General features: G+C 41.4%; 1 protein-coding gene across 4 annotated transcripts in view; it reads left to right on the forward strand.

Annotated features, from left to right (window-relative positions):
- SYCP2 (synaptonemal complex protein 2) overlaps positions 1-26658 on the forward strand; it is a 152008-nt gene extending 125350 nt beyond the window's left edge. For 3 of the 4 annotated variants that reach the window (XM_072110997.1, XM_072110996.1, XM_072110998.1), the window contains exons 37-43: positions 1963-2087; positions 16270-16364; positions 16441-16540; positions 16792-16850; positions 21943-22021; positions 24057-24113; positions 26397-26658. In XM_072110997.1, the coding sequence (XP_071967098.1) occupies positions 1963-2087; positions 16270-16364; positions 16441-16540; positions 16792-16850; positions 21943-22021; positions 24057-24113; positions 26397-26468 (587 nt within the window). In that variant the 3' untranslated portion in view covers positions 26469-26658. Of the gene's footprint in view, positions 1-1962; positions 2088-16269; positions 16365-16440; positions 16541-16791; positions 16851-21942; positions 22022-24056; positions 24114-26396 lie in introns of those variants that run through there. The other variant, XM_072110999.1, reaches the window with a different exon arrangement.
- The last annotated feature ends 873 nt before the right edge of the window (positions 26659-27531 follow it).

Below are 27531 nucleotides of genomic sequence, written 5' to 3' on the forward strand. Positions count from 1 at the left end.
GATCTTCTTTTTCCTATGTGAAGTGTATTGAAGACATCATAGCAGTTAGCACCCACTAACTCAGGGGTAGCAAAGGACCTCTAGTGGTCATCTGTGATCTGCGCAAATAATCTGACAATAAGGCTACATTCACACGAAAGTTGGGGGACATATATCCCTCCCACTCTCCCCCTATAGGCTGGCAATGGGCGCACAGAGCTGCACCATACTGCTCCATACTCGGGAAAAAGATAGGACATGTCCTATCTTTCCCTGTATTACGGCGCCATGTATCTCTTTGGAGAGGGGATGGGTCACCCCTCCTCCTCTCCATTGCCGCGAACGTATGTTTGCTGTGCTACGGCCCGGCAGGCATACATTAGTGTGAAGGTAGCCTAAGAACTCATGCACACAAACGTGTATATGAGCCAGCCACACAAGCTGCGGCTAACTCGCGGCCCCATAGACTTCTATTGGGCATGTTCACAGTGCGGTCATGGTGCATGCACCATGTATTACCGTGCCATGAACAAGCTTTCCTAACGGGAAGGTCCTATTCCTGCCCAGATTGGCTGTGTGGCTGGTCATTTCCTATGGACATTGCCAATTGTGTGCACGGGACCCTAATTTCTTTGCAGCACAATCATAGTGAAATATGAATAAGAGAGATAACAAATAAGAATAGATTACAGAGAAATACACTCACCGACCACTTTATTAGGTACACCTGTCCAACTGCTCGTTAACATTTAATTTCTAATCAGCCAATCACATGGCGGCAACTCAGTGCATTTAGGCATGTAGACATGGTCAAGACAATCTCCTGCAGTTCAAACCGAGCATCAGTATGGGGAAGAAAGGTGATTTGAGTGCCTTTGAACGTGGCATGGTTGTTGGTGCCAGAAGGGCTGGTCTGAGTATTTCAGAAACTGCTGATCTACTGGGATTTTCACGCACAACCATCTCTAGGGTTTACAGAGAATGGTTAGAAAAATAAAAAATATCCAGTGAGCGGCAGTTCTGTGGGTCGGAAATGCCTTGTTGATGCCAGAGGTCAGAGGAGAATGGGCAGACTGGTTCGAGCTGATAGAAAGGCAACAGTGACTCAAATCGCCACCCGTTACAACCAAGGTAGGCAGAAGAGCATCTCTGAACGCACAGTACGTCGAACTTTGAGGCAGATGGGCTACAGCAGCAGAAGACCACACCGGGTGCCACTCCTTTCAGCTAAGAACAGGAAACGGAGGCTACAATTTGCACAAGCTCATCGAAATTGGACAGTAGAAGATTGGAAAAACGTTGCCTGGTCTGATGAGTCTCGATTTCTGCTGCGACATTCGGATGGTAGGGTCAGAATTTGGCGTCAACAACATGAAAGCATGGATCCATCCTGCATTGTATCAACAGTTCAGGCTGGTGGTGGTGGTGTCATGGTGTGGGGAATATTTTCTTGGCACTCTTTGGGCCCGTTGGTACCAATTGAGCATCGTTGCAACGCCACAGCCTACCTGAGTATTGTTGCTGACCATGTCCATCCCTTTATGACCACAATGTACCCAACATCTGATGGCTGCTTTCAGCAGGATAATGCGCCATGTCATAAAGCTGGAATCATCTCAGACTGGTTTCTTGAACATGACAATGAGTTCACTGTACTCAAATGGCCTCCACAGTCACCAGATCTCAATCCAATAGAGCATCTTTGGGATGTGGTGGAACGGGAGATTCGCATCATGGATGTGCAGCCGACAAATCTGCGGCAACTGTGTGATGCCATCATGTCAATATGGACCAAAATCTCTGAGGAATGCTTCCAGCACCTTGTTGAATCTATGCCATGAAGAATTGAGGCAGTTCTGAAGGCAAAAGGGGGTCCAACCCGTTACTAGCATGGTGTACCTAAAAAAGTGGCCGGAGAGTGTAGTTCATACAAGTTACTGTAATGTATTACAGAATTAAAGTATTACATGGTTTTTCTTTCAGATCATCTTTCCAGTGTGTCAGGGAACAATGTCTCCACTACAGTCTCAGATACATGGGATGGGAGCAGTTCTGAGGTTGGTGTAATGTGCCAGCAAATAAGCAAAGAATTTGCAAGAAAAATCCAGGTTAGTTAATAGCTTTTGCTATCACATGTTGACAAATAACCGACCAATAGTCCTTTCTGCACTAGTTGAAAAGGTAACATAATAGAAGCAGTTTAACAATAGATGTAGACCCCGAGGTGGTGGAGCCTGACTGAGCTGCATGGCAGTCGCTTCTCTTTGAGCTCTCGCATCATTACTACAGCAACACACAATTTAGTGATCCCGATGCACCACAACATGGGCAAAATTCTGAGAGACACAGCATCAGAGACCCCCAGAGGAAGGAAAGGACACTAGAAATTCCTCTAGTACCCACTGGGGAACAGGGGATTTACCTGAGGAGCAATCAACTTGTGGGTCGATGTTAAAGCGGTATTCCCATTTCAGCAAATTAATGATATTGTTTGTCTTATAAAAAGTTATACAACTTTTCAATATACTTTCTGTATCAATTCCTCACGGTCTTCTAGATCTCCGCTTTCTGTTCTTCTATAGAAAGCTTCTATGTTTACTTCCAGTGGACAGAAATCTGACCATGGTCACACAGGTGCACGGCTCGTTATAACACACAGCCCTGATTACTCTCTGTGATGTTAACGAGCTGTACACCTGTGTAAAAGTGGTCAGATTTCTGTTCCCTGAAAGTAAACTCTATAGAATGACAGCAAGCAGAGATCTAGAAAACCACGAGGAATGGATACATAAAGTATATTTGAAATTTGTATAACTTTTTATAATAAAAACAATAACATTAATTTGCTGAAATGGGAATACACCTTTAAGGTCACTCCCAATTATCCTAAGCCCTTCTGCAAGGATGTTGATCTTGTCTAGGGCTTCTATCAACCAGGAAATCTGTCCCTTGTTTGGTGCATCATCAGGGAAGCGTTTTCCTCTGACTCTTCTTCACTATCTGGTTCCTTGCTGAAAAAAGGGACTGGCACAAGCACTAACACCAGTAATGGAAGATCTTTCCTACGCAATTCACAAGGAGGTATGTGGCATAGGCCAGAGGGTAGAAACGCTGGAGGACAACCAGACAGCCATTGTGGAACATACTTCAGCATCTAACTTCAACATGAAAGCAGAAGCCCTCAATACAACACTAATCCTCAAGACCAAGAAAACTAAAAAATATTAGGCCATGTGGAATCCCAGAAAGTATCTCCCATGATGCTGCCTGATACAGACAAAGCTCTATTTGTAGATTTGCTATCTCCAGACAGAACTAACCCCATTATTATTGAACGCATTCATCAATCTCTGTCTCCCCTGCCAAAGGAGAACAAGCCACCAAAGGGGGTGGTGTGTAGTCTTCTTTACTACAGGGACACAGTGGTCCTGTAAAGGGAACCTGTCACCACATTTTTCACAAATACAGCTAGTGGCAGGTTCCCATAGAGCCCTAGTAATTAACTGCCACTCTTCTTTTAGCTAAAATTGCTTCCCTCAGATTCAAATATATTCAACTTTATTATTTTACCTGGAATCCAGGGATGTCTATAACAAGTCAAGGGCATGGCCTCCTCAGGCTAAATCCAGCAGCTCATCCACTTGCTTTATCAGCAGTTATGTCATGTGACCAGGGTCACATCATCGCAGTTCCTTTAGCCTTCTAACATTTGCACTCTGTACACCAAGAATATATCTCATGAAATCACAGCAGCCTGCATGGAGAGGACTATAAGTCTGTGCAGGCTGCTGTGATTTCATGTGGCCAGATATGTGCATGGGGTACTGTTTGCTAATGTTAAGCAAACTAAAGGACCTCTGATGATGTCACTCAGGTCATTAGACATTAGGCCATGCCCTTGACTCTTTCTATATAATTCTGATTTTATGGGGATGCAAGGGAATCCATTTTTAGCTAAAATAATAGTTGCTAGGATTCTATAGGAACCTGCCAATAGATGTGAAAAATGTGGTGACAGGTTCCCTTTAATGTAGATCTCAACATTTGGGCCAAAATACTAGCCAGTCGGTTAATAAAGGTGTTTGTGCCAGGCAGAGAGGGCAATCACAACTCTGAAAGAGTCTTGAATGTCATCCACTATGCATTTGAATCCAAGACACACTTGGTCCTTCTCAGCACTGATGCCGAGAACAGGGTGAGCTGGACTTGCATGACTGCAACCCTGCACAAATTTGGTATTCCATGAAAGTTTATCCAGGCAATAATGTCACTTTATAGCACTTCCAGTGCCAGAATTAAGCTGAATTGCATTCCAACTGATCAGTCCCATATCAAAAAAAGTACAAGGCTGCGTTGCCTTCTTCAATACAGGCAACGTCATACCACCTACATGTTTCAAGCCCTTGATATCATGTTACCTGTGCTGGACTTGTTTTATGGAACAATTGTAATTTCTCAAAGGCTGAGGACAAAACTTTTTAAATAAGGGGAGCATTTTGGTGCTGGATCTGATATTTTGCTGCACTGCTTACTGCGGTCTGAGGAGGTATCTACATTACATACTGGCCCCAAAATACTGATGAGCTGGACCTTTTTTTTCTAAATATTTGTGTATTCAAATAAGTAACTTGGGGAGTGGTGTATTCAATGCTAACTATTAACTTTTAGCTCCTACCACTCTGATGGTCAGTGTAAAATTCCAGAGTGTGGGCGCGGACTCGCTGAACATACATATACGTTATGATCTATCTAGTTCTGTGAGCTAAAAGTTTGTTTAAATTATCAGGTACAAGTTTTATATAAACTTTCTTTTACCTTCTGAACATTGTACTGTGTACATGCTGCCAGGAAGTCAGTGAGTGTGAATCAATGAGATCTCCATCCTGAAATGCAAGGGGATTTGCTAGAGGCAGGGAGAGAGAGACAAGCTCAGTGAAGCCTTAGGCAAGATGGCGGGTTGATTAGGAAAAAGGGTCTAGACGGATTTGGACTACCGGATCACCTGGCCTTTTATAGAAGCACTCCTCTTCAAAGATGGGTCCAGGCCCATTTCTTCCACCGGAAGAGTTGGGTGATGTGCCTGGGCGCGAGCACTTGTTTTTTGTTTTTTACTGGGAGCAGTGTACTCAATTGCTACCTATATACTGGAGTGGGGTGGACTGCAATATGCTGGCTACCTATTTACTCGGGGGGGGAGGGGGCTTCATTGTGGCTACCTATATCCTGGGGGAAGGGAGGTTGCAGTGTGCTGGCTTCCTATGTAATGGGTGGGGAGGGTGGGTGCAGGGTATACCCACCTATATATTGGAGAGGCTTCGGTATGCTGGTAACCTATTTACTGGGGGGCTGGCTTCATTGTGGCTACCGATATATTGGGGGGAGGGGGTTGCAGTGTTCTAGCTACCTATATAATGGGTGGGGAGGGTGAGTGCAGTGTGTACCCACCTATATACTGGGGGGTGGGGGGTTTAGTGTGCGGGCTACCTATATACTGTTGGGTGGGGCTGCAGTTTGCTGGCTACATATATACTTGAGAGAGGGGGGCTTCAGTGTGTTGGCTACCTATATACTGTGGGGGGCTGCATTATGCTGGCTACCTATAGACTTTTGGGGACTGCAGTTTGTTGGCTACCTATATACTTGGGGGGAGGTGGCTGCATTGTGCTGCCTACCTATATACTATTGGGGGCTGTAGTTTGTTTGCTACCTATATACTGGGGGGCTTCAGTGTTCTGGCTACCTTTATACTGTTGACAGGGCTGCAGTTTGCTAGCTATCTCTGTACCGGGGGGGATTTAGTGTCTAGTATGCCTATATACTGCAGGGGTTGCAGTGTGCTGGATACCTGTAAACTTGGGAAAGGGGGTTGTCATGTTTTTAATTGTTTGAATTCTGTAGTTTTCTCCCTGTGGTTACCAGCGCAGGCCTCCAGTACTGCAGCGTTTGATCAGGGATATGTATACAGATGCATCATCACACATATATCTAATAGAGAGGGCCACAGTATATACATCTGATAAAGGGAGGATGGTATTTGATAGGGAGGGCACAGTATATATAACTAATATAGGGTGCTCAGTATCTATGTATATTTCTTACAGGGGCACAGTATTATTAAAAGGGGGCTGTATGTATTCATTATGGGGGTACTGTATACATGTAAATAAGTGGGCTCTGTACATATGTAAAATTTTTAGGGATACTGTAAATATGAATCAGGGATTGGTCCTGGTGCTGTGTTTCTGTATCAAACCCAGTTCTAGTACTGTACTTATGTATTGAACTCCATACTGGTGCTGTATTTACTGAGCTTTATTCTTGTGAAGTATATATGTAAATAGCTGGTTTATAAATTCACGACAGGCACAATATTATAATTTGGAAGACACTGTACATTTTAATTAAAGGGGCACTATATATGTTGGAATTAATTTGAGGAGAGCAATGTCTAAGGCAGTGATGGCTAACCTATGGCACTGGTGCCAGAGGTGGCACTCAAAGCCCTTTCTGTGGGCACTCAGGCCATCACCAGAGGTGACTCCAGGCATGTTCCTGCAGTCCCAGACAGCCCAGGACTTGCTGTGCACAGATCTATTTTAAAGTGATAGCTGTACCTGGGACTATTTTCTGCTTTATTGGTGTCCTCAGGGTGCTGGTATCAATGAAAACTGTGACAGAGAAGGGAGTATAAATCACAAATTAAATTTCTGTGTTGGCACTTTGCGATAAATAAGCGGGTCTTTGTTGTAGTTTGGGCACTTGGCCTCTAAAAGGTTTGCCATCACTGGTCTAAGGTAACTTAGTTGGATAGTGTGAGATATACTATAATCCATTCATAAAAGCATGTCTGTAATATTTGTCATTTGACACTGGAAAAAGCATCCCGCAAAAAATATGCCGTCACATGACCCCAATACAGGCAGTCCCCGGGTTACGTACAAGATAGGGTCTGGAGGTTTGTTCTTAAGTTGAATTTGTATGTAAGTCGAAACTGTATATTTTATAATTGAAGTTCTAGACACATTTTTTTCTTTTGTCCCAGTGACAATTGAAGTTTCAAAATTTTTGCTGTAATTGGACCAAGGATTATCAATAAAGCTTCATTACAGACACCTTACAGCTGATCATTGCAGTCTGGGACTATAGTAAAGCATCCAGAGAGCTTTACCAGAGGTCACAGTGGGCGGAGGGGTCCGTCTGTAACTATGGGTTGTCTGTAAGTCGGGTGTCCTTAAGTAGGGGACCGCCTGTAACAGAAAAGCTAAAATCTTATAACCTACAAAAAGGGGCCAATGAGGAAACTAAAATTTTGGGAGCTGCCAGGCGATCCTTTCATTCTGCACCTCGCTGTGCCACCATAAAACAAGTTACGGCCACATGTGGGGGGCGCTGTACTCAGAAGAAGTTACATAACAAATTGTAAGATGGGTTTTCTTTTTTTATCTTTTGGAAATGAATACATTTTAGGGCTAATTGAACGTTTAACCGACAAGAAGATGAAATTACACTTTCATTTTCATTACTATGAAGATCTCAAGGAGTTAACAATCTTCCTAAAAGCTGTTTCTGATGGTTTAAGGGGTGCAGATTTGGAAATGGGTTGATTATATAGGGGTTTTTCAATGCTAAATATTTAAAATTTCATTCAAAACAAAAATGTCCCTGTCACCAGGGACCTCATTTTCACTAAGGACAGGTTGCAGAAGGTCATTAGACATGCATTGCAAATCTGCCTTCTCTAAGCATTTGCATGACAACATAATTGTGTGTTGTAACTTACTTTGCACCTTAACAGAACCATCTGTTTAGTTCAATGGGTTGGCTTTGGTTTGGATGCATTTAAAAAAACAACACCTGACTTGTGTGTGCTTCTCACTCCTCAGCTCTCACCCCCCACCTTTGTGCTCCTGGACAGCTCCTCCCCCATGATGTCAGTTCACCAGGCTGTGAGCTCTGTGAATGAGCAGGAGAGAGGAGCAGGAGTGAGGAGCAGAAAGGTGGGTGCTGAGCAGTCTGCAGTACAGACAATTCACATGTTGTTTTTTGAAATGCATCCAAACCTAAGACCAACCCTTAACCCCTTAGCGCTCCGCGCCGTAGCTGTACTGCGCAGCTTCCGACGATTAGCGCTCAGCGCAGTACAGCTACGGCGCAGAGCCGATGCCGGTTCAGCGCTACATAGCAGCCGAACCGGCATCGTTAGCCGCGGGATTTCAGCGGTACTTTACCGCTGACATCCCCGGCTAACACCCGCGGTCGGAGTGGGCTCCGATCGCGGGTGTTTAACCCGTTAAATGCCGCGGTCAACGCGACCGCGGCATTTAACTTGCCTTCTGGGGGTCTTTACCCCACGATCGGCCCCCCCGCACCGTTTTCGGGGGGGCCGATCGCTGTTTTGGCTCCTCTGGGGTCCGACCGGGACCCCAGAGAAGCCTGGAGGGTTTACCTTTAAGATGGCGTCTGTGACGTCATCTTAACCCCTTAACGCTCTGCGCCGTAGCTCTACGGCGCAGAGGTATAAGGGATGTGTGAAGAGGGCTCACGGGCTGAGTCCTCTTCATACAGAGGTGGGGGTTTTTGCATTTTGCACAAAACCCCCACCGCTAATAACCGCGGTCGGTGCTTGCACCGATCGCGGCTATTAACCCTCTAAACGCCGCCCGCAAAGTCGCGGGCGGCGTTTAAAAGACGGCGGCACGCGGGCGCCGCCATCTTTTTTTCGATCGCCACGCCCCCGAACGTCATCGGGGGGCGGCGATCGGTTACCATGGTAGCCTCGGGTCTTCTCTTGACACGAGGCTACATGGTTTATGCAGGTTCGTTACAATGAGCCAGTGGCTCATTGTAATGTAAGACCTGCAAAAACGCCATATATTGCAATACTGTAGTATTGCAGTATATGGTAGGAGCGATCTGATCATCTAGGGTTATTGTACCCTAGATGGTCTAAAAAATAGTGAAAAAAAAAAGAAAAAAAAAAGTTTAAAAAATAAAAAAAATTAATAAAATATTAAAAGTTCAAATCACCCCCCTTTCCCTAGAACGGATATAAAACATAACAAACAGTAAAAATCACAGACATATTAGGTATCGCCGCGTCCCAAAATGCCCGATCTATCAAAATATAAAAACGGTTACGGCCGGCGGTGACCTCCGAGGCGGGAAATGGCGCCCAAATGTCCGAAATGCGACTTTTACACCTTTTTACATAACATAAAAAATGAAATAAAAAATGATCAAAATGTCGCACAGACCTCAAAATGGTAGCAATGAAAACGTCGCCTCATTTCGCAAAAAATGACCCCTCACACATTTCCGTGTGCCAAAGTATGAAAAAGTTATTAGCGTCAGAAGATGGCAAAAATTTTTTTTTCTTTTTTGTACACATTCGTTTAATTTTTGAAAATGTATTAAAACACAATAAAACCTATATAAATTTGGTATCACCGCGATCGCACCGAACCAAAGAATAAAGTAGGCGTGTTATTTGGAGCGAAGAGTGAAAGTCGTAAAAACTGAGCCCACAAGAACGTGACGCACGTGCAGTTTTTTTTCAATTTTTCCACATTTGGCATTTTTTTTCAGCTTCGCAGTACACGGCATGTTAAAATAAATAACATTACGGGAAAGTAAAATTTGTTACGCACAAAATAAGCCCTCACACAGGTCTGTACACGTAAAAATGAAAAAGTTATGGATTTTTGAAGTTGGAGAGCGAGAAATGAGCCGGAAAACCCTCCGTCCTTAAGGGGTTAAAGGCAAAGTGTCAGCCTATGCATCTGCATAGGCTGGCACTGATAATACCCTGCAATACATTAGTATTGCAGAGTATTATCAAGAACAAGCAATCAGATGATTGCTTGTTCATATCCCATGGTGGATCATGTAAAAAATGTACAAAATAATGTTTTTCAATAAAAAATTACTTTATAAATCACAAAAAATGCCCATAAGCCCCAAAACATATAAAGAGACATATAACGCTCAAAAAAGTCTAAATCATAACACAAACCCCACATATATAGTATCACCGCGTCCGTAACAACCCATAGAATAAAACTAAATAACTATTGAACCCATATGATGAACGCCGTAAAAAAAAAACGTCAAAAACCCGCCAAAAATTATTATTTTTACCTATTATATCCCAATAAAAATGCAATAAAAAGTGATCAACAAAACATATGTACTCCAGAATGATATTGTTGCAAAGAACAACATGTCCCGCAAAAAACAAGCCATCAACCAGCTCTGTAGCCAAAAACGTAACAATGTTATGCCACTTGGAAGACAGCGATGCAAAAATGATAGATTTTTCCCCACATTAGGGTTTTATTTGGCAAATTTAGTAAAACATAAGAAAAAATATTCATGTCTGGTATCCCCGTAATCGTATCGACCCATATAATAAAGATAACAGGATTATTAGGCTATACGGTGAACACGAAAACAAAAAAAGTAAAAAATCCAGTACAGAATTGATGCTTTTCTACTCATGACCTCAAAAAAAAGTTCCAAAATTTTCAACAATAGGTGATACCAACCCCAAAATGGTAACACTGGAAAAAGCATCTCATCCCGCAAAAAAAATGCCGTCACATGGCCCCAATAACGAAAAAGCGAACATTTTATAGCCTTCAAAAGGGGGCAACCAGAAAACTAAAATCCTGGCAGCTGCAGGGTGCTCCTTCCCTTCTGCGCCTCGCTGTGCCCCCATAACACAAGTAATGTCCACATGTGGGGGGTCGCTGCACTCAGGGGAAATTGTAGAACAAATTTTATGGTGAGTTTTCTCTTTTTATCTTTTGGAAATGTGTAAATTTTAGGGCTAAATGAACGTATAACCGACAAAATTTGACCATTCTAAATTTCACCGCCATTTTGATTCAATTACTATGAAGATCTCAAGGGGTTAACAATTTTTGTAAGTGCTGTTTCTGATAGTTTGTGGGGTGCAGATTTGAAAATGGGTTGGTTATATAGGGGGTTTTGTTGCTAAATATGTAAAATTTGATTTCAAACTGTATTTATCCCCAAAATAGTCAATTCCGAAAATACGGAAAATCGCTATTCGATTTGTAAGCCGCGTGACGTCAAAATAAATTATCCAAACATTTCAAAAATTATGAAAATGAAAAGTAGACAATTGGGAAATGTTATTCTGCAAGTTATTTAGGTGGTAAATTTATCTGCCTGAAAACGCGGTGATTTTGAATTTCGAAAATGGCAAATTTTTCTAAAAATTCATCATTTTTTTCTTTTTTTTTGTAAATAAACGCAAAACTTATCAGCCAAAATTTACCACTAAAATGAAGTACAACATGTGGGGAAAAAACAATCTCAGAATCGCTTTGATAAGTAACAGTGTTCAAAAGTTATTACCACAGGAAGAGACACTGGTCAAATTTAAAAAAAAAGTTGCGAGCCTTAACCTGCAAACAGGCTGCGTCCTTAAGGGGTTAAGACAAAACAGATTCTGTCAGGGTGCAAAGTATTTTAAAACATTGTAATGCAAATACAGGCGGTCCCCTACTTAAGGACACCCGACTTACAGACAACCCATAGTTACAGACAGACCCCTCTGACCTCTGGTCAAGCTTTCTGAATGCTTTACTATAATCCTAGACTGCAATAATCAGCTGTAAGGTGTCTGTAATGAAGCTTCATTGATAATCCTTGGTCCCATTACAGCAAAAAATGTTTAATCTCCAATTGTCACTGGGGCCAAATTTTTTTTTTCTGGATCTACAATTATAAAATATACAGTTTCGACTTGCATACAAATTCAACTTAAGAACAAACCTCCAGACCCTATGTACGTTAGCCGGGGACTGCCTGTACTAAGAGAAAGAAGAAAGGTGTCTTTGCAATGCAGCTGTAATGGGCTTCTGTAACCTGCCTTTAGTGAAAATGAGGTCCCTTTAATTCTTACTGATGGATATATCCATCAGGGAGCTGTTAAGGATATATGAAGAGGGCTCACAAGGGGAGCCCTCTTCATACATACATGGGGTTTGCTGCATATTGCAGCAAATACCCATAGCTAACAACGGCGGGATTGAAAAGACAACGGTACATGGGAGCTGCTATCTTGGTTGAGCTCCCCGTTCCCCAGTGACGTCATCGGCGAGCGGCGATCGATTGCCATAACAAGCTGTATGGCTTCTGTAGATTTGTTACAATGTGCCAATGGCACATTGTAAAGAATCCTATATAAAAACACTGTATACTGCAGTACATTAGTGTTGCAGTATATGGCAGGAACGATCAGACTATCTAGGACTAAGTACCCTAGAGGGTCTAAAAATAGTAATAAAAAATAAAAAAAAACTTTTATAAAACTAAATAAACAGTAAAGATCACAAAATGCCCAATGTATCAAAATATAAAACCGATTATTGCTGGCGGTGAACAGTAAAACGGAAAATAGCCCCAGATGTCTGAAACTTGACTTTTGCACCATTTTTTTACATTAAAAAGTGATGAAAAGATCTTAGTCCTAGAAATGGTAGCAATGAAAACATCAGCTCATCTCACAAAAAATGATGTCTTACTCCGAAGTATCGAAAAAGTTATTAAGGTTAGAAGATGGCAAAACAAACTTTTTCTGTGGTTTTTGGAAATGTATTAAAACACAATAAAACCTATATAAATTTGGTATCACCGTGATCGTACCGAAATAAAGAATAAATTAGACATTTGGGGCTTATTTACTAAGGGTCCCGCAGTCCCGGGGATTGCGCCGCTGGGACAGGGACTAAGAAGGGGATTGTGTGGCACGTGATCGGATTTTGGCGCAACGGCGCCGGCTTTCATGCGAAATCGGGGGGGGCAGGTCATCGGACTCTCCGACAGATTTGGACAGAGCGCAGGATTTATCTTAAAAATTGTGTCGCAAGCCATGCACTTACATGGAGGAAGATGGTGAACTCTGGCGGACCTGAGCGGGGAAGCGACACATGCAGGATATCGGGTGCACAATCTTCTTGAATCACGGCATAGTGCATTGTCGTCGGATAATGCACTTTCGGTATGACTTCCAGACCGGGTAAGTAAATGCGCCCCATTATTTGGAGCACAGTGAAAGTCGTCAAAACTGAGCCCACAAGAAAGTTAAGCAAATGCATTTTTTCACCAATTTCACCACATTTGAAATTTTTTTCCAGCTTCCCAGTATGGGCCATGGAATAATAAATAACATCACTGAGAAGTAAAATTTGTTACTCAGAAAATAAGCCCTGTACACGAAAAAAATGCAAAAGTTATAGCTTTTTGAGGGTGGGGAGCAAAAAATAAATGAAAAAACGATGCAATCCATTAATTAACCCATCTCCTCTGCGTCTTGCCTACTGGTCCTGACAAGATTCACTACGGAAGCAGAATGCAGAGGAGATGTGTGGAACACAGCTGTTCCTCCCTCCCACAGTGCTCCCTTCAGTAGTGCAGCTGCAGATTCAGTGAAACAGCACCTTTTAAAGGTAAGCCCCACCCCTCCTCCCCAAATAGAGAGTGTCTTCAGGAACTGATGGGGGGGCAAAGGTATGAGTGGAGCTGCTACTGGAGGGCACAGTATGAATGGATCTGCTGACGGTTTGGTAAAAGTATGAGGGGAGCTGTTACTGGGGGTCACTGTATGAAGGCCGCTGCTATGGGGGCCCAGTATGAGGGGAGCTGCTGCTGGAGGGCATAGTATGAAGGGAGCTTCTCCTGGGCGGGTAACAGTATGAGGCGAGCTGCTGGGTGGGCACAGCATGAGGGGAGCTGGTGCTGGGGGCACTGTATGAAGGTGACTGCTAGTGGGGCCCAGTATTAGGGGAGCTGCTGCTGGGGGGCACAGTATAAGGAGAGCTGCTGTTGGGGGACACAGTAGATGACAGGGAGCTAGGGGGACACAATGTAAAGGGCAATGGGGGGCGCTAAGCGGAGACCAATACTGTATTTGGGAGTGGAGTTAGGGGTGGGGGAAAACATGTGGCTTAGAGGGATTTCTAGCGCGCCACAACCTTTGTCCCTCTTTCATCTCTCTGAAAGTTAGCACGTATGGTCCACTGTGATCTAAGGTTCTTTACCCTGCAATATTTGATTTGTCTATCCCATATGTATCTGATCACATGAAATCACAGCAGCCTTTATTGAGGCATGGGGAGGATAAATTCCTGGAGGCATTCAGTGATTTCATGTGATCAGATACATACAATAGACAATGCAAATCTTACTGGGTAAAGGACCTTGGATGACATCACCCTGGTCATATGACATCCTGAGAAGAGGCATGGAACATGGGGATGAGTAGATGGGAGGGGTCCGCTGAGCAGTATACACCCCCTCTAATGCGGAGTAGGATAACTTAAATGGGTATTCAGCAGGAATCAGAATAATTAGTTGTTATTTAAAATTTTGCTCCCCTATGCTGCTGACATACAGAGTAATAACGAATTAAAATGCTACTGGCCCTTTAATCAGTCCGTTGATTTTCTCCGCATGGAGCAAACACTGGACAGAAGATGGGCGATGGTCACATGTCCACATGTTCTGCACCTGCCTGGGCAGGTCATGTGATCACCACTATGTTTGGCTGTAGTCGGTTTGTTGCAGGGCATCCAGTATGGACGATGTTGGGGTGAGACGTCATTTCTGTGAGGCAATGGCAGTGATCCCAGCTACACACATGGTAAGAGGGCAGGACAGTCTGTTACATCATCACTGGAAGCAGAGCATAAGAGAAAGGAGGAGTTACTGAGAACTAAAGGATCATGGGGCTTGTAGTTTCCACTGGCGGCCATCTTGGTGATAGCTCCGCATACTTTAGAGAGGCCATAAAATTTTGTGAATAACAAAATCAAACTATTTAAGCTCCATTTTCTGTTGTATTCATTTGTTTATAAAATGATGGGTTTTTTGTGACGTTCATATTCCCAAAATACCCCTTTAAGTTTATTTATGGGAATGTAACTAAACTATTTTTACAAAAAGAAAGTCCAGGCAGCACACGGCAATCAAGCAGCTGTGGGTTCAGGCTCCTCCGTAAATAAACATCAGGAAATAAGCAGCACTCCAAACCGTCAAATTGAAGAAAAAGTGATCCTCTTTATTTCATGTGTAGCAGTAGCGACGTTTCGGCTCCAATTGAGCCTTTCTCAAGCCAAACAATCAGTGTACAAGGTGAGTATATATGCAAAATACACAGGTCATGTGACCATACAAATCCCACCCTACAAGGTTGTGAAGATCAATAATGTGTTGCATATGTCTCATCATATAAACAAATATACATATATGTACAGTGTTAGGATACAACAAGTGCATCATAATGTATATAACGTTATGTTATAAAGATGCAGTAACATCATATATTGTGCATAGGTTGAAAACATGATAGCAATATAAAGTGTCAAAGTGTTTAAAAATCCACCAAGCATGGTGTATAGACATACCCCTATGTGTTCTTAATCCTCCGATAGCTTCTCCGTTTGTAGGGAAGTGTGCATAGATCCCAGCATGTTGCTGGTACGCATATCTGGAATGCAGGCCGGAGGTACCTGGCTGCACCTGCATCATTAGACATACCACTTGGGTCCAAAAAAAAGTGGTGCACTGTCGGATCAGTGCAGGGGGCGCCAGATTCATGAAGAAAAGAAATCTTGAATCTGGTGCCCCCTGCACACTACACTGGACGCTGCACATAGTACAGACTGCGCTGTGCTTCGTAAATGTGCCCCAGTTTATCATTGGTAAATATAAACTGCTACACTATGGGGACATAATTAATTGACTGTTTTTGTTCTTTTTATTTTTCTTATATGTACAGTAGAGTAGTGTGTTTGAGCCAGAGAAGCAGAGATATTCATGGTTATAGTTACAGTTGGCTTCATACAGAGCTCTAGTTAGCTGCCCAAGCAGTCTATTTTATTGTCATCTGCACTCGTCACTTTATGTGCCTCAAGACCTGCAGTTTGCAGTTTGCCAAAAGGTGTAAAAGGATGAACATTTGATAATGTCTGCCTTAGAAATATATAGTTATCTACTCATACTAAGTATTAACACGCCCCTTTAGGTGCACATTTTTTCTCTATTGTCAGACACAGTGCAGCCGTAACACAAAACCGGCGCAGACACTATATAAATACATGTGCAAGCAGTTTGCATGTTCTTTTCAGACAGAAAACTGGTGCAAAGAATTAAATAAATGTGAGCCCAAGTATTTTGGAAAGTCTTATAAGATTTTACTTTATTCTACAAAAACACTACTTTACATTACATCAGTCATTAATTAAATGATTGTTGTTTTAGAATCGTTCAAGAAAAATGGATTATTTTACAAAGCAATCTCTAAAGTCAGCACAGAAGCACTGGACCTCAATAGATGTTCAGGTCCAAGAATGCAGGTCAGTACTGGATCATTTTTTTATTTGGGAGCTTCTTAGGGGTTAATAATCACTAAATCTTTTATGTGTGATTTAGAATGACGCATCTAGAAAAATTCCATCACACCATGCTGGAAGAGATTGAGAGTTTTGAAAACGATTCACAAGCCCTAAAGCAAATGGAAAAAGAATTTGCAGTAAGTAGAGCTGAAATACACTTCTCCATCCATGAATGTTAAGGGTATTAATTTCCTCTCTACACTTACAATAAAGAATCTAAGATTACAGATAAAAATGCTCACATCTTGGTGCTGTCAAGTACAAAAACAAATCCATATCTTTGTCACTTTCATCGCCCTCATCCACCTTTGCCAGCATACTTAGGGGAGAGATAATATGAGACCTCTGATCATTATCTTCTGCTCCCGTCCTTCATTTGTGCTTTCAGAATTTCTGGAGCCAGCAGACACAGGTCTTAAACCTCTATCACAAGAATGAGCAAAGAAGGTAAGTCAGCACCCTGCCCATTAGATTTCACATTCCACCAGGAAGTCATGGGTGCATGCTAGACGTTTGTGCATCACCCAACTGCAGATCCAGGGTTTCTTATGCATAAATACAAAATCCAGGTATTTATAAAGGATCTGGCTACTTTCTACCAGTAACAATGGGTGAAAAGATTTACATAAATCTTATGTATGTTTTCCTCCAATATTTCCTCATTGAATCTTGATTGAAAAAAACATGGGCCCACATTTATAAAAAAACAGTGCAAACTGCATTAGGTACAGTTTGCCTTTGACGTGTGGTGCACATTCTTCATGAATCTAGTACTTGCAAACCTGCTGGCTACCAGCAATGGTGACCAATCAGGGACTAAACATGCTCAGCAGCTTCCCTTGTCCCTGGCATATGGACTGCTACCTCCTGAGAAGCACCCACAAGGCGGGGGCAGTAAATTGAGGTAGACAGAACCGGCCGCTGAAGAGGATCACAAAATGACAGATATGGTAAAGCAGCTCTCTGACATGAGCGGGGCAGCACCCAGAACCTCCCATGTCCCCCATATCCCCTCCCCTCTGACACTTTCCCCCACAGAATATCATACATGTCTGCCCCTTTCCTCACTCACCACTAAGGACACAGCTCTGCATGTAGAAAAGTTAGATGAAGTTTTTCAGAAAAAGTCACTTAAAACATATAAACAACCTTTTGCATTGTGTACACTATTCTCTATGGGGACATGAGGGAGAAAAAGCGCTCTTGATGACAGTTTCTCTGTAATGTCAGGTCTTTTGTGTATCACTTAGGCAAGTGGCGGGGGGTCGCATAAAAAAGCAAAAAAAAATTGCTTGCCTTATGGACTATGCATATCATATTTCTATACTATAAAGGGTTTGGCGGCTGTTAGGGTTATGGCTGTTGTTGTGCTGCTTGTTTTATGTTACTACTATTTTACTTTTTTCTGTGGGTGGGATGTGTGTTGCTTTTTACTCCTGAGCTAGAACTTGTTTCGCCTACTTCTCCTTCCATACTTTAAGTGTACCCCGAACTATCCCACTATAGAATATTCAGTTCTTGTCGTATAAGGCCCCTAAGTGCTATAAATAGTCATGATCATAACATGGAACATTAAAGGACTGCATTCCCCTAATAAACAAATGGCAATATATCGCCACTTAAAAGGTATGTGCCCAGACATTGTCAGGCTGCAAGAGACACACCTATCAGCGGAAGAATTTGTTAGAATGAAGAAGCTGTGGAAAAGCAGCAGTGTCAACCCTTATAAATAGTACCTTTCCCATTCAGGGCGTGTTCACACGTTCTGCTATCGTCGCGTTCATAACGCGACGCTAGCGCACAGTGGGTGGGGCTCAGGCCGATGGCATATGCGTTTCCCGGGAAACGCATATGCGATCGCCCCAAACTCCGCCCCCTGTGCTCTAGCGTCGCGTTATGAACGCGGCGCTAGCGGAACATGTGAACGCGCCCTCAGGAAGTGACCCACGAAACTGATACAGAAACTGATACAGAAGGTAAAATGTTCAGGCTAACTTTCCTGCATTCAGGAAAAACGTTTGACTTATATTATGTATATAGTCCCAATGGTAATTTGGATCCTTTCTACAATCATTTGCAGGCGGAGGTTCTTTAAGCGACTTTTACCCACATGATCCCGGCAGGTAGTACATAGTGTAGGCTAATAGGGTAGGATAAACACAAAACACAACAACTTGCCTGTCCTCTGTGCTTGAATGATTGTACCATAACTACTTTCCTGGAACACGCCAAGTTGAGTGATTTTTAGAGTACACCATCCAGAAGGTAGAGATTTTATGCACTTCTCATTTCGTGGTCTAGAATTTACAATGTATTCTCTTCTATGCTGCAAGTTTGACAAGTGGTAGATGCCCGCATAGAAGACATGGTCATCTCAAACCACGCCCCTATGGATATACAATATGGAGATAAGGCTGGAAAACTAATGGCCACATTGACCTAGGTAGGCAGACAATAACACAGATCGGTGCCTTACGCCATGTCACTGACACAACTCAGAGTACCATATTTCTGCATTTTTATAGTAAATTGTACACAGACGTCCCTTGAGATATGGAGATGGGGCAGGACTTTCTTACTAAGGAGATTTTGCCATCTTTAAATGAGATTAAATAAAAGCCAAACATATTGCAGTCATATCGGGCCTTAATGGTCCCCCTGTCAAATTCTACAAGGGTTTGTGTTTGGATGTTGTGTTGACTCTGATGAACTATTTTAATTCAATATTCGAAATTAGGCATTGTCAGGAGAGACTCAAAAAATGGAACCGGGCATTTCATGACCTAAAAGGGAGTGGCCTCTGATGAAAAACGGGAAACAGTAACAGCGGAGAGGAGGTTCCCCAACAATTATAATTACTTCATATTATCATGGTGGCAAAGAGATGTATTCTAACTAGATGGCTACAACCCCATCCCCCACTATGACTGAATTAGTAGAGCTATTAAAAATTCTCTTAAACATTAAAGAGATGGATACAACGAGGCATAAAGAAAAGGGCACAAAAGCTTTTTTTTAGGAAATGGAAAGTCTTTATTGTATCATAAAAAGGAGATATAGGTGGTCCCCTACTTAAGGACACCCAACTTGCAGACGTTCCCTAGATAAAGACGAACCCCTCTGGCCACTGTGACCTCTGGTGAAGCTCTCTGAATCCTTTACTATAGTCCCATAATAATCAGCTGTAAGGTGTGTGTAATGAAGCTTTATTGATAATCCTTGGTCCAATTACAGAAAAAGATTTTAAAACTCCAATTGTCACTGGGGCGAAAAATTTTCTGTCAGGATCTACAACTGTAAAATATACAGTTTGGACTTGCATACAATTTTAACTTAAGAACAAACCTATGGAATATATCTTGTATGTAACCCGGGGACTGCCTGTAAGTCTGTGAGTCTTGTGAGTCTTATGACCCATTTCTAGTACACCCACTGGTACTGTCAGGAGAATTTGAGGGGTAGGCTGGATCGTCTCTTCAGGAGGACTGTTGGATGGGGGGGTGGGTAATTTGGGGAGGACAACACACAGACATGGTTGATTATACATATTGAGCTTTGCGAGGCATATAATATTTGATCTTCTTATCTACTCAATTGTTAAAGTGATTAAGTCTTCACATAACACACAGGGGATTTAAGTGTTGGGTGCAGCTATGCCTTAAAGGAAACCTACCATTTCAGATCGTCGGTGTAAGCTGTAAACACCGAGCACCAGCTCAGGGTGAGCTGGTGCCGGTGCTTACTTTCATTGGTGTTATAAACCGCGGTATCGCGGTTTTAACACTTTTTAAACTTTATAGCAGAAACTGCTTCGGCGCTGTGTGCGCACGATCGTGCGCGTGCCTACATAGGAAATGCCGCAGGCGTTGCACGCGCACGGTAGCGCGCAGCGCCGAAGCGGCTTCTGCTATAAAGTTTAAAAAGTGTTAAAACCGCGATATCGTGGTTTATAACACTAACGAAACTAAGCACCGGCACCAGCTCACCCTGAGCTGGTGCTTGGTGTTTACAGCTTACACCGACGATCTGAAATGGTAGGTTTCCTTTAAGCAGTCCCACTACCCTAGCTCATCATTATTCATCTTCTGTTGTTCACCAATGTGGAGCAGGAGATGAATGGTTCCTGGATTGTAACTTACATGTGATGTGATACTCTGCAGTAAAAAGTGGTGAAGCAAATGGCCTAACAGAGAAACAAATTATGTAAGGAAGATACTTGCCTCCATTTTGTAATCATTTTGCTTGTTGTCCAAAAGGAAACATATTAACATGTTCCAAGAATCTCAAAAATGTCTGAGAATAGCAGTGGTTTTCAACGAAAGTCTTCAGCATTTTTAATTTCAAGTTTTCCCTTTGAGGCTCTGCGCAGTCCCAAAATCTTATGTAAGTCATTGCAGAAGTAACAGGGTTTGTTCATCTCATGGGCATACAAATCATACGTTAATTGGGGAAGTTTATACTTCTTTTCTCCTCTCCAACTCAACTTCTACAAGAACAAGTTTATCTTCAAAGACAAGGTACGCCAGTACTATGGCATATATTTGTCACCCAATTTTTACATCTACTGATTTGCGCGTTTATTTTTGGGCCTTAGTCAGACAAATACAGTACACTGCAGACATTAACACTTTATAAGCAAAATTTATCAAGCAGCTTTAGAGATCTGCCCTTGATCTCCCCCTCCTCCCACTGCCAATGTAATCTAGCTGCAGCAGGAAGTGCAGGGGAAGGGGAGACTGTGCTGACTGTGTTGAGTTCACTTTGGCAGCTTTAAATTTTAGACTTTTTTGAGACTTTAAATAAGTGACAACTTTTACATCTGGATTCAAGTGATAGCACATGGAAAACTACAGAAAACTAGACCATAGCGAACTTCGAAGGGAGACAGTTATAAGCGCAAATGAGCACAAAAGTCTCAAAAATTTAAAAAAAAAAAAATCAAGCCAAAAGTTTGATCACGTGCCCCAAAGAGTTCTTTTGACAGCTGTGTTCCCACAATGTGTTCACTTTCATTCCTTTTGCCAGTGACGTTGTGGAGATAAAGTGAAAAAAATATGACTCTACCAGTAATTGGATTTTCTCAAACTTTCTGCAGATTTTTTCCCACAATTTTTCTTATTTTTAATTATGATGTTTTTATTGATAAATAGGCTGATAGATATTTTTACTTTGTGCCATGCAGATTCCTATCCCTTGGGGAAACGGTGAATCCTCCTGTCAGTGCCTTTAATTACCACTAATCATAATTACCTTCTTTTTTAATCCTAGCTAACCCTAGACTACAAATGTTTTAAATGCAGTTTTGTTTATGTTTCTTTGAGCTCCCTGTCACCTGGATAGTATTTTTTTTATAGTAAATCTTTAAATGGATGAATGACATATAGAACTGATTCCTATGAACCTGAAAATCTTTTTGCACAGCCCCCCCCCCCCCCCCCGCTCTATAATATGCTGTCTAAAGATTTGATTGTATTTTCTTGTGACAGGTTTAATTTCAGGATTGTCATCTGCCAAATTTTCTTTTTCCATCTAATTTTAGGATTAACTGTCTGAAAGCCTCCTTTGAAATGAATGTTTCTCACAACACAGACTACGAGGAGAAGATTTTTAACTCTGAAGTAAGCTATTGGTTAACCCATTAAGGACGCAGGGTTTTTTTGCTCATTTCTCGCTCTCCAACTTCCAAAAATCCATAACTTTTTCATTTTTACGTGCACAGACCTGTGTGAGGGCTTATTTTGTGCGTAACAAATTTTACTTTCCCGTAATGTTATTTATTTTAACATGCCATGTTAAAGCTGAAAAAAAATTCCAAATGTGGAAAAATTTTTTAAAAAAACGCCACGTTCTTGTGGGCTCAGTTTTTTCGACTTTGACTGTGCGCTCCAAATAGCACCTCAGCTTTATTCTTTGGTTCGGTGCGATCGCACTGATACCAAATTTATATAGGTTTTATTGTGTTTTAATACATTTTCAAAAATTAAACGAATGTGTACAAAAAAGAAAAAAAAAATTTTGCCATATTCTGACGCTAATAACTTTTTCATACTTTGGCGCACGGAGCTGTGTGAGGGGTAATTTTCTGAGGTCTGTGCGACATTTTGCTCATTTTTTATTTCATTTTTTATGTGACGTGAAAAGGTGTAAAAGTCGCATTTCGGACATTTGGGCGCCATTTCCCGCCTCGGAGGTCACCGCCGCCCGTAACTGTTTTTATATTTTGATAGATCGGGCATTTTGGGACGCGGCGATACCTAATGTGTCTGTGATTTTTACTGTTTATTATGTTTTATATCAGTTCTAGGAAGAGGGGGGTGATTTGAATTTTTAATATTTTATTAATTTTTTCCCACTATTTCTTAGACCATCTAGGGTACATTAACCCTAGATGGTCAGATCGCTCCTACCATATACTGCAATACTTCTGTCTTGCAATATATGGCATTTTTGCAGCACATTCATTACAATGAGCCACTGCAGAAGTCAAACGATGACGTTCGGGGGCGCGGCGATCGTAATACACTCCTTATACCTCTGCGCCGTAGAGCTACGGCGCAGAGCATTAAGGGGTTAAAGGGAGATGCCGAACTTTGGTGGGGTTATTCGTTAAAGGTACTTAATGGGACCATACTGTACAGTGATTAAAACCACAGCTGGGCTTGTTAAGACAGCGGGTCATGTGTCCAACAACTTCATTCTCCCTCCACTCACATCTCTGCGGGACCAAGCTATAGAGGTTGGTTTAGCCTTTGGGTGAAGACACACATGGCGTTTTTAGGCCGTTTTTGGGCCGTTTTTAGTTAGTGCGTTTTCAGATCGTTAAAAACGCATGCGTTAAAAAACGCATGCGTTTTTGACCAGTTTGAATTAAGATAATTGCTCAAACCTGTCAAAAACGCATGCGTTTTCAAAAAACGAATGCGTTTTTTAAAAACGCGTGCGTTTTTTTAACGATCTGAAAACGCACTAACTAAAAACGGCCTAAAAACGCCATGTGTGTCTTCACCCTTTGCAGAACCAGTCTGCAAGTTGTGTTTCCAATTACAACATATGAGGTCCAGAACAAAGGTATTTCCCCTCAAATAAAACCATTCAAATGTTCCTGTTGTAAAAGTATCAATAGCCCTGATATTTCATGATTTTTGCTCTAGTTTTCTTCTTTATTTGCATGCACACTAGTTTTTGACAAGAAGTTGTCAAAAGAAATGGTGCGGGTTATAGCTGAAATCTATCCAAGGTTGAACCTGGCATAGATTTCAATTCTGGCGCACAACTGACCCGCTGAAAATTTGCATGCTGTGTGATATGATGATGTCTTAGGTTGCTAGTCTCAACCTGCATATTATATTGCTGGATTGGTGGCCGAACAGTCAATCCAGCAAATTGACAACACTCGCAACTAGCTATGGCTATGATTGGCCATAGTGATGACCAGGGTGATGCAGATCAGGACTTTTTTATTTGAATGGGAGCTAAACTGCAGTGACTCAGTTATCCAACTACACATCTGTTAAGAGGAACAGCTGAAAACCACTTATCTGTGGTGTTGCTGGGTGTCCAACCCACACTAACCTGATATTGTGGGGCTATCCGTAGTATTTATCCAAAAGAAGAACTGAATGATTTTTTAAATGTATTTCCCTATTTTTTCAGATGCATTCTATGAAGGAAAATATGAAGGCTGTTCAGGAACGACTTCTGAAAGAAATGGTAATTTTCCATTATTGTAGATATCTATATTCCATCATATTACCTCCCTTGTCCATATACTGTCACTTCATTGTGTAAACTGCAATTGGTATAAATTTACATTTTTTTGCTACTCTTTAACCTCTTAAGGACGCAGCCATTTTGTAGCGTAAGGCTAAGCCCCATTTTTTGGATTCTGACTTGGGATGCTTTATATGGTTATAACTTTTGAACACTGTTACTTATCAAAACGATTCTGAGATTGTTTTTTCCCCACATGTTGTACTTCATTTTAGTGGTAAATGTTGGCTGATAAGTTTTGCGTTTATTTACAACAACAAACAGAAAACATTTTTTTTAAAAATTTGCCATTTTCGAAATCATTGCGTTTTCAGGCAGATAGATTTACCTCCTAAATAAATTGCTGAAAAACATTTCCCATAGGTCTACTTTACATTTTCATAATTTTTGACTAGTCTGGATAATTTATTTTGATGTCACGCGGCTTACAAATCGAATATCGCTTTACCAGATTTTCAGAATTGACTATTTTGGGGATAAATACAGTTTTGAATGAAACTAACCCATTTTCAAATCTGCACCCTTCAAACTATCAGAAACAGCTTTTATGAAGATTGTTAACCCCTTGAGATCTTCATAGTAATTAAATCAAAATGGAGGTGAAATTTAGAGTGGTCAAATTGTGTCGGTTATACGTTCATTTAGCCTTAAAATTTACACATTTCCAGCAGATAAATAGAGAAAACCCACCTTATAATTTGTTCTGCAATTTCTCCTGAGAGAAATACAGAGACCCCCCACATGTGGCCGTTACTTGTTTTATGGGCACACAGCGAGGCGCAGGGGGAAGGAGGGACCTGCAGCTGCCAGGATTTTAGTTTTCCCATTGGTCCTTTTTGTAGGCTATAAAATTTTTTATTTTTCGTTATTGGAGAAATGTGACGCCATTTTTTTGCTGCATTAGATGCTTTTTCCTGTGTTGCCATTTAGGAACTTTTTTTGCGGGCAGGAGTAGAAAAGCATAAATTCCGTTTTCTCCTTTTTTTTGTGGTGTTCACCGTATAGCCCAATAATCACGTTATCTTTATTCTATGGGTCGATGCGATTACGGGGATGCCAGACTTGAATATTTTTTCTTACGTTTTACTAAATTTGTCAAATAAAATCTATCATTTTTGCCTTGCCGTCTTCCAAGTGGCATAACATTGTTACTTTTTTGGCTACGGAGCTGGTTGATGGCTTATTTTTTATAGCATTTTTTATGGGATTCAATGGATAGAAATCATAATTTTTGGAGAGTTTATAACAGTTTTTTTTAACGGTGTTCATCGCGCTGGTTCAATAATTATTTACTGTTATTCTACGAGTTGTTAGGACGCGGTGATCTGTGATTTAGACTTTTTTGGGGTTATATGTCTCTTTATATGTTATGGGGCTTATTCACATTTTTATTGATTTCTTAATTATTGAATAACCTTCTTCTTTTTTTTTTTAACTTTTTTACTGTTTCCACCATTGGAAATGAACAAGCAATCAGCTGATTGCTTGTTCATCATTATACTCTGCAATACATCAGTATTGCAGGGTATAAGCAGTGTCAGCCTATGCACATGCATGATATAAATTTGGCAAATAAAATCATAAACATGTTAGGTATCAATATGTATGGTCACGTCCCAGAAGTCCCAATCTCACAACATAAAAACAGTTATTCCCGCAGGTGAATCCTGTAACGCCATTTTGCAACACATAAAAATTGAAATAAAAGGTGATCAAAAGGTCGGACAGTCCCCGTCATCGTCAATAAATCATGTCCAGCAAAAAATGACACATTACACAGGTCCATACACCGAAGTATGAAAAAGTTATTGGTGTCAGAATAGGGCAAAATGAAGACAATTTTTTTGTACAAGGTTTTAACGTTTTACAATCTATATAATTTCGTATTCAGTGGTCACACCGAACCAGGGAATAAAGTAGAGATGTCATTAGAAGTGAAAACTATGTACACAAGAAAATGATGCAAATGCATTTTTTTTTTTTATTTCATCGCATTTGGATTTTTTTTTCAATCTTCCCAGTAACCGGCATGGAATATGAAATGCTGTCACTAGGAAGTACAATTTATTTGGCAGAAAACAAGCCCCATACAGCTCTGTAAAAATGAAAAGTAATGGGGTTTTTTAATACAGAAAGTGAAAAATTGAAATGCAAACAAGGAAAATGTCCTGGTTCTAAAAGGATTAATGTCAGTTTTCCTGTCTCTTTGTTCTTCCCTTCTAGCAAGAAGAGGAGCTACTAAGTGTTCGGAGGGGACTTCAGTCTTTGTTCATGTCTGGCTCCGGCCCATTCTAGTTTGTTCTGATAAGATAAATTTAGTATCTGTCTTATGTAATGTTTGCTAGTAATTTACCTTGATAGTTCAATCATATTGTTAATTCATAATGTTGCACACAATTTACATGTGCATTTTAATGACCTGATCAAGAAATAATTTTACTGTATCCTGAAAGGTACATGTACATTAAAAATTCCATGAATGCTTAGCACATAGGGAGAGTTGTGTTCTATTACATCCCTTCAAAATGCTCATCTTAAAAGAGTTTTTATTATTTTTAGTACAGTATAGTGTATGTCTCTACTCAAGCCACTGTCAATTATATATAGATATGCTAGAGCAGGGGTAGGGAACCTGTGGCTCAGGAGCCAGATGTGGCTCTTTTGTTGGCTGCTTCTGGCTCTCGGACAGATCTGTAATAGATAGTGATGGCTACTGTGTGTGTCTTAGACTGATCACTGGACAAAGGCAGCAATTATACCACTACTTACATCCTTTGTGTGACCCAGGCACCATTGCCGCCATAGTCTAAGCCTGGGTCAAAGAGAAGAGCATGGGAGCGATGTGGAGCGCAGGTAGGTGAATGCACTTTTTTTTTTGCTGTGACAAACTGTCTTCAGGGGAAAAATCTATCTTCAGGTATTTGGACCTACTGCACACCATGTAAAATTTTTAATGATGACAAAATACAGGAAAGAATCATTATTTTATCTGGATGTGCTATGGAACTCTTCTTTTTTTGGATCCTGCATGCATAAAGCCAGCTATACGTGTGCACTCCAACTATAGGAGCCTCCACCACTTCAGAATAAGCCAGGGCATGTGAAAACTGAAAAAATCTTTTTCTTTGTTATCTTCAGGGAAGCATGTTCTGTGGCTACCTATATACTGGGGGCATGTGCTGTGGCTAACCATATGCTGGGGGGCATGTGCTGTGGCTACTTATATACTGACGGCATGTGCTGTGGTTACCTATCTACTTGGGGGCATGTGCTGTGGCTAACTATATACTGGAGACATGTACTGTGGCTACCTATACACCTGGGGCATGTTCTGTGGATACCTATATACTGGGGGCAT

Source organism: Engystomops pustulosus, chromosome 6, assembly GCF_040894005.1.
Source record: "Engystomops pustulosus chromosome 6, aEngPut4.maternal, whole genome shotgun sequence".
NCBI classification, from domain to species: Eukaryota; Metazoa; Chordata; class Amphibia; order Anura; family Leptodactylidae; genus Engystomops; species Engystomops pustulosus.